Source organism: Scyliorhinus canicula, chromosome 18 (assembly GCF_902713615.1).
Source record: "Scyliorhinus canicula chromosome 18, sScyCan1.1, whole genome shotgun sequence".
Lineage (NCBI taxonomy): Eukaryota > Metazoa > Chordata > Chondrichthyes > Carcharhiniformes > Scyliorhinidae > Scyliorhinus > Scyliorhinus canicula.
In genome coordinates, this window is record NC_052163.1 from 86,715,964 (window position 1) to 86,728,465 (window position 12,502).

The 12,502-nt window shown below is 49.0% G+C and overlaps 1 protein-coding gene across 36 annotated transcripts in view; it reads right to left on the reverse strand.

Annotated features, from left to right (window-relative positions):
• The window catches only part of LOC119952981 (receptor-type tyrosine-protein phosphatase S-like), a 561,150-nt gene that overhangs the window by 325,181 nt on the left and 223,467 nt on the right, over positions 1–12,502 (reverse strand). For all 36 annotated transcript variants that reach the window (XM_038776673.1, XM_038776700.1, XM_038776702.1 and 33 more), the window contains 2 exons: positions 9,122–9,267; positions 6,244–6,385 (listed from right to left, as the gene is read on the reverse strand). In XM_038776673.1, the coding sequence (XP_038632601.1) occupies positions 6,244–6,385; positions 9,122–9,267 (288 nt within the window). The remainder of the gene's footprint in view (positions 1–6,243; positions 6,386–9,121; positions 9,268–12,502) is intronic.

Here is a 12,502-nt window from a genome sequence, read left to right on the forward strand (position 1 = left end):
CTTGGCTCCGCCCACGGCTCCTCCCCCTTGACTGCTGTATAAATAACCGTGTCCAGAGCCAGCCTGCAGTTCATCGAGAGTTCAACGGGTAACAGGCTGGCTCTGTAGTAAGTAGATTAAAACCACTGTTCATATCTTAAAGCACGTGTCTCGTGAATTGATGGTTCCATCAAATAGTTTTTTAAATGAGTGCTAAAGATTGCAGAAACCCAATTTGTGCTGGACATAATTTGTCCTGGACTCGCCTTGATCTTTTCGATCGAAGCAGTTGATTCGCTGAAAAAAAAAGCGCAACTCCATCGGTTGTCTTTTGAAGAGGTGTTCATAGGAGGCTGTGCTGACTCAACTGGCGGCTGTAAATAAAATCCCACAGCTCAGTTTCCCAACTCCACCCGGATGTACCCTGAATCATCGAATCCCGAGGAGGCCTATGTAGGAGGCCATTTGCCTCATCGGGTCCGCACCGACCCTCGAAAGAGCACTCCCTCCAAGCCCACTCGCCCGTCCTATCCCAATAACCCCACCCACACAATTTTGGACATTAACAGGCAATTTTAGCATGGCCAATCCACCTAACCTGCATATCTTTAGACTGTGGAAGGAAACCGGAGCACCCGGAGGAAACTCATGCAGACACGGGGAGGAAGGACAATCTCCACACAGACAATCACCCAAAGCCGGAATTGTACCTGGGTTCCTGGCGCTGTGAGGCACCAGTGGTAACCACTGCGCCACTGTGCTGGTGGTTTATTGATTGTGAGATATTTTGGGATGTCCTGAGGATGTGATAAGGTTGCAGATAAGTGTTCTTTCTACTATAGGACCATTAAAATGAGATGGATTGGAATCAGCTCACAGTGCTGATGGAGGTGAACCGGAATATCACTACCTCCTGGTTGCTGACACACCGACCCGTGAACAATGGGCGCGATTCAACCAAAAACCTTTGGGCAAGTTGAGCGGAGGTTTTTCCCGCCGGCTTTTTGCGTGAGATCCAGGCTGGAATTCAGCCACACTTGGTTGTTTTTGGGGGCCTCGGGTAGTTTCTCCCAGCCTAGCCCACGTGGAAATGTTTTCCAAAGCGGGGAGGAGTGCTCGCTGGCCAGACTGGCTCCTCCGAGATCAGGCCGCTGTTTGAAAGGGTGCCCTGATCTCTAAGTGCAATTGAAAGTCCCCACTCATCGGCAATGCCAACCCCCGCAGGCATGGGTAATTTCCCACCCCCCCCAAGTGAGAACATCCTGCTATGGGGTGGCTAAACACCCCCATTTTCAGGCCGCCCCACCTCCCTTTTTGCTCCCATCAACTTTAAGGACATCCACTCCACCCCAGCAACCTTTATGAGGCCCCTTCAAATCCACCTTCATCCTCCACTCTTCCTACCCCCACTCACATACCCTCACCCCCTTTCATGGGCATGGCTTCCCTCAGTCCCTGTTGCTTGGTAGTGCCAGGGTGCCTCCCCGCCCAATGCCCAACCGCCCTGGAGTTTCCAATGGCCTGGGAGACCCTCCAGCCTCCAGATGCTATTACGACTGGTCCACCTTTGTGTGGACCATTACTAAACAGCGCAGATCCGGATCTCGCTCAAAGCCTGATCCCCACACCAAGTCGAACGCGACAAGGTTGCTGAATCACGCCCAACATCCAAACCTTTGCCTGCCACACTCTGAGGGTTCTTGTTCTCCCTCCAAGTCAATAGTAAAATTTTTAGGGGAGTAACACATTTCCATATGACATCCACCCAACAGCTACGCACACTCGCACCCCCAGGATAGTTCCATATTTGAAGCCCATCCTGTGCAGAGTTAGTTGGTGTCAGACTCTAGATTTGAAGGGGAATGATCTGCCAAGAACCTTCTCCTCCTGGAAGTACAGATGTGTAGAAAATCATTGCGATGCTCTCCATGGCAAAATAGCCTGCCAACACTCAACTGCCCAGGCTTGCATAGAAAGAGGAGCCAATTTTTGTGAGGCGCCAGGTGTTGGCCAGAGGCTGTCAGCCTGCATCCCAGCAGCAATCAACATCTTCACAAGAGGAGGAAGGGGTGAGGAAACAGCTTTGCACTTAAGAACACGGGGAGAGAGAGAGAGAGTGAGAGAATGAGAGAGAGAGAGACAGCGTTTAAATGATTAATAGTTGTAATTCCCTGCACACCTGCTCTCAGGGAGGTTGCCTGATCCAGGGGGTGGAGGAACCTTGGGAAAAAGGAAGTGTGAGGCGACAGACTACCTCTCCACATCACTGTGCCCCCTTCACACTGCAAATGTCATGAAAGTGGTTTGTCGGACTATGGGCAAATTGTGACGTGAATAACCTTGGCACGGGCTGCGAGAGACAACCTTGAAAATGCACTTGTGTGAATCACTGGGTGCCGTCATTGACCATACAGGATCACACAGGGTCAAAACACCATCCTCAGACCTGACAAGCCCCAGAATGTAGCTCAAGGTGCCCTTAGAAAACTGCGAGTTCGCACAGAGAAACACATTTTCAATTAATGCTTTGTCTAAAAAGATGTTAAAGCCACTATGTCCTGCCATAAAACACTAAATGTACTTCCAAAAGGAAAGCTAAACTGGATAAATCACAATCTGTACATATCAATTTGTCTGTCATGGGGAGGTGTTCCGGGATGTGGGATTGAGTAGATTGGTCAGGCTGCAATCCAATCCATGGGCACACAGGAGATTTATTAGTCGCTTCAGCTACTTTCACAGGAGTGGATTATGTGCAACTGACTAGCATCAAAAATAGTCGCTGCTGTGCTCAATCATTTAGTCTTCCTTGCCAGCTCTCCTTCTTTGGATTGCAGCAGCCAGGAATCCTTTCTGGCAGATGGTTCCGTGGCACAGCTTTATTCCCCCTCACCTCAATCAGGCCACTTGGTCCACACAGCGATAGTCTGCAGGCTGTTCAGCTGTGGGAGGCATCACTGCCAGAGCCGATCCTGTTCTCAGCTAAGGTCGAAATGCATCAATGTGCTTGTCCGGTAGGAGTTCCAGGAACAGGAACAAGTGAGAGAATCCTGGTTAATATTTTTCTCTCCTTAAATCAGGAGGCTCAAGCCAGTTTCAGTATCGATAAAGGTTTGGAGGGTCGAATGGCTTATTCCTGTGCTGTATTGTTCTTTGTATCAATACCACCAACCCCACTCCTTCCTTTCAGAAATCATATTGGAAGGCTAATGGAGCATGGAAAAAGTTAGTTTTTTTCCCCAAAAGGCACACTTTGGTAATGAGAGAAATTGCTGGTGGGGGGAGGGGAAGAAAAGGGGCTTCAAAATTCATGGAAAGCAGAGGTCATAGAGAATGAGCCTGTCGAATGAGTCTTCATTTTGAAAGAAAAAATGATCATCACATTTGTCTCCCTTTCCCTCTCTTCCGAACCACCCTTCCCATGTTAGCTAGTGTCCTGGCCGTTATCAGCAACATTTGCAGTCTCTGTCCAGGTGGACAGTGGAAGCCAGTTACCTCTGCCTTCTTTCTACCCTATTTAACTGAACCAGGGGTGAATATATTGGACCTTGCCTCAAATACTTCACTCGATGGGCGAGATTTTCCCCACAATCCAGCCGGCACGTGTGTCATAATATACATCTATGTATATAATGGAGTGCAGACATGCAGTGATTGACACACAGGATGACCAGTAAGCACACAGCACAGAGCAGCCAATCACCAGACAGGACACTACCACTATAAAGCCAGAGGGCACTAGGCTCCTGCTCTCTCGGGACCCAGCCACTGAGACAGTCAGAGTCCATGAGCTAGCCAGTGCAAACACCATGCGGTAGCTAGTAAGTCTGGTCAGGCTAGTACATAGGTCTCCAGTCAAGTCAGCATAGTGTCAACCCACAGTTGAACATGTATAATAGTTAAGACATTAAATAAAATCGTGTTGCATTATTAAGTGCTGGAGGTCTGTCTCTCGCTACACTGCATCAAGTGCAGTCCACATTGACCCAGCCTGCCCAACACATCAACTTGTTTTGCCCCACTGGCTAGTGGCGCGATCTTCTGGGCCAGCCCTTGTCGACAGGGTTTTCCGATGAATGCACCCCTCGCTGCCAGGAAACAGGCTATTATAATATAATGTTAGAATGGACTAGGGCAACAGATTTGCTTCCCTTAGGGGCACAACCAGATGGATTTCTAATGACAGTTTCATCGTCACCACATTATGATACAAGATTTTTGTTCCAAAATTATTTAATTAACTGAATGCAAATTCCACAGCTGCCATGGTGGGATTTGAACTCATATCTCAGGACCTGTCCCCTAAATTACTTGTCCACACCTTGCTGCCGTATCCCTGTCGCATTTATGTTTGATAACATAAATCCAAGTCATTCAATATCCATAATGACACAATTTTACATACAAATATATATATGTATATTTAAAAAACCCTCTTTAGCTGCAGGCTGGCAATGTTCAACAGAAACAAAATCCTCCAGGCTGCGTGAGGCCTGCTCAACCAAACAAAGCAGCAGCACATCGATTAAATCAGATGCTCACTGACCCCTATCTACTGGTGTCAGGATACAAGTGCAGATTATTGACGGCTATGAGCTTGCCCACTATTCTCAGCTCACAGGACCAAAGGCCAGTCAGAGAGCAGGGCTGTCAAGCAATCGGGGTGTCTCGGACATTCCAATTGGTATTTGTGTGCACCCTGTGGTATCTCATGGGGTTGGGTGTGGGAGATTATCCCAAAATGCCATGAGGAGGAAAGTACTTTCTGTGCCATAGTAGGTAAAATATTGTGCTTTTAAAGTGAAGCTTATCACATGATATTAAAGATCTGTTTGCTTCTATTCACATCAGCAAAATGTGGACCATCAAATTATACTCTTTTCAAAAAGTGCAGTGCAAATTTGTATAATAAATCTCCTCAACCCCACTCCAAATACATATCAAGTTCCCCCTACTATTTGGCTTTTATAAGGACACAAAAGGTCCACACCGAGTTCATTCTACACAAAAACTTACTTTATTTTATAACTACTATTACGCAGAGCTCCAGTGGCTCCCCATGGAGTCTTCTCTTGTCGGTGCCTTACTGGTTGACTCTATTTATACATAGCCAGACATTGTTGGAGGTCCCCCCGCCACTTTAACCAAGGAGCTCGTATTCTGCAGGGTACATGGGTAGCTCATCATCGCTAACCCATAAGTTATAACAACTGTGCTGTCACAGCGATGTACTACTTGCAAAATCTTTGAGGGATGGGGCGTGGATACATTACCCTAGTCAACTCAAATTTAAAACCAGCTTTGATTTTGAAATGTCTTTGTAGGAGTTTGATGCTACGTAGATACCATCATTAAGGTGAATAGTTCAAACTGTTATTGTAATCAATTGAACTTTGCAAGACTGTGGATCAAAAAGAATTCTGTTAGGTCCAGGTGGGAAGGGGTTCAGAACAAAAAATAGGTAAATGGAGTTGAGATACAGTTCAGTTAGTTGGGAGGCTGAATGGCCTACTTCTGTTCCTGCTGCAACACTTACTGTTGACCAGCTGCTCGCTGCTAACCTGCTCACAAATTGTCAGGCAGCTCTCGCCAACTTTGAGCTGTCTAATAGCTGTGCTCGCCACCCATTACCTACCCCGCCACCAATGCCAAACTGCACCCCCCTCCCCATCATTTGTCACAGTTGCAATGAGGTACTCTAGGACATTGTTAATGACATGCCATCCGCCGACATTCTCATATTCAACTCACTGCTTTGAGTGAAGGGAAGGAGGACCCCGCTGTGGTGTCCAACTGTTTGCCTGACCCCATTTTACATGGCTTTATGTCTCAGCTAATGACTCCTGTCCCTGCTCAATCTGGTGCCGACTTTGATATGTGCCAGGGATGGGAATGGACACGTTAGCACATCAGATCAGGGTCAACAGGACACCTCCAGTCCTTTGAATACGTACAAACAGAGTAATCTGACCTTGAAATGATTGTTTTCCTCCCAAATTTCTGAAATATGACTTTTAATTTGGTGCAATCCATTTATTTATGAATGTTGCAAATGCAATAAAAAAATACAATAAGCACTTATTACAAATAAACAGTGGGTTAACATTCGCAAAAATTCATTGATTAGAGTTTTTTTTTACTCAGATTTAAATTCATGTGTTGGGGTCCAATGATATTTTGTGTTTGCCTCATTCGTCAACAATTTAATATTTTACAGACAGATGATATTTGCTAACTGATGAGAGAAGAAGAAACGAGCTTTACCTCTTAGTACGGTGAGCTTAGCCGTCGCCGTTACATCGTCAAGTGTATTGGTTGCTTGGCACTCATAAATTGCCTCATCTCGAGGTGTCCGTAAGGGCTGTATCCTTAATACTGCTCCAGCGCCATCATCAAACTCAATCACCTAAAAGAGTTAAAGAGGTTCAAAGGAATTACCGAACAGAAAGAGGCCAATAATTTATCACACCCTTTTCACAGACCTACACAAATCCCCTGGGACCTCTCAGTTCTTATCCCTTATTGTAGATTGCCTCTTCCGCCAGGTGTGAATCAAGTGGGGTGGCCTCTATGTTAAGGGCATCACCTCAATGCAGTTTAGTTCCAGACTAAATTTAGTTAACACCTCTGGAAGACAAAGACTATGGTTGCGATCTACCCGAATGGGGCAGAGTCCCGAGCCATGCAAGATCAGCCAGGTGTTTCCAGGCGCTTGGAGCACCAAGAAACACCCTGCTGTCTATCGGTAGATCGGGGGCTTCAGTGGGGAACTCCCTGACAAGGCCGCACATAGCCCTGTTTTCTGCCCTGAGGAACTCCGCTTGCCAGAACTCCTCAGTGAAGCAAGAGATCGGGCCCCCGACGTGGCCCCTGGACCACCCTCCACATCCGAATCAATATAAGGGGATCCCTGGAACCACCCCCCCCCCCTCCCACACAATGCCTCTAGCCTGATCACTGCCACACAGAAAATGCCAGCTTGGCAGTGCCAGCCTAACAACCTGGCAGTGCACCTGCCAGTGTCAGCATCACCTGGGCATTGCCAGGGTGCCCGGGTGACACCAGCAGTACCAGGTTACCACCCTGCCGAGAGGGAATGCAGCTGGTGGCTTTGAATCCCCTGAGAGATTTCACAATCGTAACAGACCATAAACTCGTGCTGGGCCTTTTCAAGGATCAAGCAATTCCCCCATTGCCTGAGTTCGGATCCAATGTTGGACATTGTTTCTTTTTTTTTTATAAATTCAGAGTACCCAATTCATTTTTACCAAAAGAAAAGGGATCGAACCTGGGACCTCGGCGTCGTGAGGCCACTGTGCTAACCCACTACGCCACCGTGCTGCCCCTAATGTTGGACATTGTTAACAGCCTATTAATGCCCTCTCGAATACTGCCCAGGAACACACATTGACAAAGCGGATGCCCTGAGTTGCCTCCCGCTGCCCACAAGCTTGGCCTCTCTGCCGGCATTGGAAGTCATGACCTTGAACTTCCTGGATACCTTTGCCAGTATCCATGAAGCAGATTCAAGCTTCGACCCAGAATGACCCCACACTGGCAAAATTGCACCACATGATCCTCAGTATTGGAATCCGAGGGCACCCCACAGGTGACATGAAGCCCTTCCTCACTAAATGACAGGAGCTGAGTGTAAAAGATGGCAACATCCTGTGGGGAGCCTGAGTAATTGATCCTTGCCCAGGTCGGCACCCAATCCTGGCGGAATTATACAAAGGACACACCGGGGTATCCAAGATAAAATGCTCACAAGGTGGTATGCCTGGTAGCCTGGACTAGATAGAGGCATAAAGAATCTGGTGATGCAGTGTTCTTGTACCAGGAGAACCAGAAGCTCCCACCTTAGGATTCTTTGCACCCATGGGAATGGCCAAGAAGACCATAGGTACGGGTGCATGTTGACCTCGGTCACCCTTTCTTGGGATTGATATTCCTTATTATAATCATGTCTGTTCTCAGCGACCTCTCATGCAACAATAGAAAAGGTCCGGCAAAGTTCCTGTACCCATGGCCTACCAGGGGTCCTTGTATCTGATAATAGTACCCCCTTTACCAATGGAGAATTTCAGAGATTCATGAAGTTGAACGGCATTAAGCACATCCGAACGACGCTGTACCATCCATTGCCTAATTGCCTGGCCAAACGAGCAGCTCAAACATTCAAAACCCGAATGATGAAACATCCTGCTGGTTCCCTGGATATAAAATTGGCCCGGTTCACATCCCCTACTCACTGCCTGTTAATAAGGCCCCTGCGAAGTCAATTGTCAGTCGGGCCCATGACTATTGACAGTTGCCATGACAGCCATCTCAGAATCTCTTGACCAGGGAATGACTCAGTGCTGACTCTCAGTTAGTCCAAAGTTGACTTTCCTTGCAGCTGGAGACACACAATGGGACATCGGTCACTCCCAACTGATGACACCACGGAATGATCTAGCTGCGAGGAGACCTGGCATGGTAGATAGGTGGTGTGAAAAATCAAGACTTTTCAAAGAGACAGTGATTCATGTTTTGGATCTATGTGTTCCAGTTTTGAGAGACAATGGTAGAAAATGTTGAAAAACAAATCTTTATTGTTAAAGCATTACACGTGAATCCATGTCAAAAAGTCTACTGCAGGAGGGACTGAGTTCACTGATAACAATAATCGCATCATCGATGGCCAGGCCTTCAGTTGTTTAGGCCCTAGAGGTTCCTTCTTCCGCCCCTCTATCTCACTTTCCGCCTTTAAGATACTTCTTAAAACCTACCTCTTTGACCAAGATTTTAGTCACCTGGCCTCATATCTCCTTTATTGCCTCGGTGTCATACTTTCTTTGGTAATGCTCCTGAAAAACGCCTTAGGACGTTTCATCACATTAAAAGCATTACATAAATATAAGTTGTTTATTTTTTGCTGAGATTCTACATTGGATATCAAACGTCGATCCCTAGAGCTCAGGCTAGTAATCAGCACCCACATCAATGATAAGGGAAGGCAGTCTGATTGGGCGGTACTGAAACTCCTGTGTTTGAGTTGAAAGAATGTAGTCTTGGCGACCTATTACATTCTGGGATCATTATTAATTGCTTCGTACCTGCACTTGTCAGAAATCATCCACTAATCAGTGCGGATACGTACCTCAAAACGCTGGGAGCTCACTCGCTTTCCTTTCTTGTTCCACGTGACTCGAGGTTTGGGGGATCCTGTCGCCTGACAAACAAACGATGCCACGCCTCCTGAAACGCCAATCTGGTCACTGGGAACTTTCATGAACCTTGGAGGAGCTGAAGGGAAAGAAAAGGAGAGAACATCAGTAACAGGAAGGACCTATTCTTTCATGGAAGGAAAGTCCAAATCATTAGTGAATCAGAATCATAGGATTTTCAGTGCAGAAGGAGTCCACCCGGCCCATCAAGTCTGCGTCGGCCCCTGGAAAGATCACCCCACCCAAGTCAAAGTGATTTTAGACTCATATTTCTCAGTACCTTTCAACCAGGATAGACAACCCAGAAAAACCACACATTTTTGTTGCTACCTCCAGAAGTAAAAGTCCTGCAGAACTATCCTTTCTGATCATTGCTGGCATAGGTGGGGAAAATGATTTGTATTTCTCATATTGACCTTCTCGAGCAAGAGATTTGGGTCACCATTTTCATATCATTGCACATGTGCTGGTACTGAGCAACCTACCCAACAAAATAAATGCAAGAGACTCTGCGTAAAACAGAGACGGGGCCCCCAGAACATGGCCCAGCACACTCCCGGCGCCCAGCCCAGCATGCTCCCGGCGCCCGGCCCCGCACACTCCCGGCCTCGCACACTCCCGGCCTCGCACACTCCCGGCACCCGACCCCGCACACTCCCGGCCTCCGACCCCGCACACTCCCGGCCTCCGACCCCGCACACTCCCGGCCTCGCACACTCCCGGCCTTGCACACTCCCGGCACCCGACCCCGCACACTCCCGGCCTCCGACCCCGCACACTCCCGGCGCGCGGCACTGCACACTCCCGGCGCCCGGCCCAGCACGCTCCCGGCGCCCGGCCCCGCACACTCCCGCCGCCCGACCCCGCACACTCCCGGCGCCCGACCCCGCACACTCCCGCCGCCCGACCCCGCACACTCCCGGCGCCCGACCCCGCACACTCCCGCCGCCCAACCCGCACACTCCCAAGCCCGACCCCGCACACTCCCGGCCTCGCACTCCCCCGGCCTCGAACACTCCCGGCACCCGACCCCGCACACTCCTGGCCTCGCACACTCCCAGCACCCGACCCCGCACACTCCCAGCCCCGCACACTCCCGGCGCCCAGCCCCGCACACTCCCGGCGCGCGGCACCGCACACTCCCGGCGCCCAGCCCCGCACACTCCCGGCGCCCAGCCCCGCACACTCCCGGCGCGCGGCACCGCACACTCCCGGCGCGCGGCACTGCACACTCCCGGTGCCCGGCCCCACACACTCCCGGTGCCCAGCCCCGCACATTCCTGGTGCGCGGCACCGCACACTCCCGGTGCCCGGCCCCACACACTCCCGGTGCCCAGCCCCGCACATTCCTGGTGCGCGGCCCCGCACACTCCCAGCACACGGCTCCGCACACTCCCGACACACAAGAATCCTGCCCAACATTTACACCCCTCCCCCAGTCCATTCCGACACCCATATTGATGTTCGATGGTTAATAAATTTAATTTAATTTAATAATCTTTATTGTCCAAGTAGGCTTATATTAACACTGCAATGAAGTTACTATGAAAAGCCCCCAGTCGCCACACTTCGGCGTCTGTTCGGGTACACGGAGGGAGAATTCAGAATGTCCAAATTACCTAATAGCATATCTTTCGGGATTTGTGGGAGGAAACCGGAGCACTCGGAAGAAAGTCACGCGGACACAGGGAGAACGTGCAGACTCTAAACAGACAGTGACCCAAGTCTGGAATCAAACTTGGGACCCTGGAGCTGTGAAGCAACAGTGCTAACCACTGTGCTATTGTGCAGCCTGGTTTGGTTGCCTTTGCCATGCACCCGTCTGCCAGTTAAGCTGCATTTTTTCCAGCCCAGCAGCTGCATTATGGTGACTTTTACCAGTGGCCCTATAACTCCTCTATGTTAATCCATTATTGCGGCAACCCTGGGGAGTGGTGGCTGCTACCAATAATGTATCTGCCCAACAACCAGGGTGGCTGAGGGAGACAAGCCACAGTTGACTGATGGTGAGATGGGGCTGGCAGTAAGGGCAAGGAAGTGGCTCTCAGTGGGCCCACCTTTCAAATTGTCAGATCCCTTGTTCAAGAGACTGAGCGCCTTTGAATGAAAGAAGTCTGCAAGCAACCTCCGACATAGTTTTTTTGGCTTCCCACATGGCAAGCCCCTGCCTGCCGCTGAGAGAGAGTAACCAGTGGCAGCAGGATGAGGCCTTGAACTGGGCAGTAATTACACATATAAGGGTGTTTAATTGGCAGTGGCACAGGATAACCTTTGTGGCAGAGGTGGGAAGGTGGCAGGGTCACAACCCATTAACCTTCCGCCCGATTAAATGCCCTCCCCACCACCAAACCATGCCTTAGGGGAGAGCATTAAATTCTGCCCATGAAGTAAGACCATTGAGTTAACACAAGACTGCTGTGCACGCATCAATGTAAGGGAGGACAATTATTTGTTGAACCTTAATGTCGGGAGTATCAAACGCTTTCAGGGTATCGTTAACTCTGTTGCCTCATCTACAGATGTTGCCTGACCTGAATATTTCTAGCATTTTCTCTTTTTATTCCCTGTTACGAGCCAGACATCACGCCTCACTGTATCCTTATCCCACCCCATCACCAGTACGGATTACCTAAGCTGTCAGAAAGGCATCTCAGTTATTTATTCTGCTTTCTGGCAGAGTTTGTTGAAGGTTGGCAATTTTAGCAATTTAAACAACAAGTATTCAAGTGAGATCAATGGGACCTGAAGAATTATTGGGTGCCTCAGGCTACCTCTTCTGAAATAAAAGCCAGCAGAGCTGACAAACCTAGCCAGACCATACTCATGAGTTTACCCTCATTTGACTCAACACCAAGGGAATCTCTCAGAACACAAACCATGCTTTAGGTGGGTCAAGGATTACAGCGGAATGTGTGCCTTATTAGGCAGTACCGGCTCCCTCTTTATATTTATGATCATTGCTATCACGTAACCTTGCACTTTTCAAGGGATTTAACTAAGATTTGGAGCCTCCATGAAATCAGGGACAGCTCAGCCAATCCTTAATTTATGAGTGGGAATCCATCCCTCTACTTCATCCAGTCACTTCACCCACCTCATCCCATTTGCAGCTGGGAACCAGCACCCCTGATAGGTACAGGCTACTTTGTCATTCTAGAAGATCCCAAGTTCATGGTCCGTGTTCAGTTATCTGGTTGCCGATGCACTGGTGAGGACCCTGACAGTTGTCCACAGCAGTCGGTGACCCCTGCTAGGAAATGCTCATGCACGTTGTGCTCCGTGATGTAACTGTTGTAATGATGTACACAGAACAT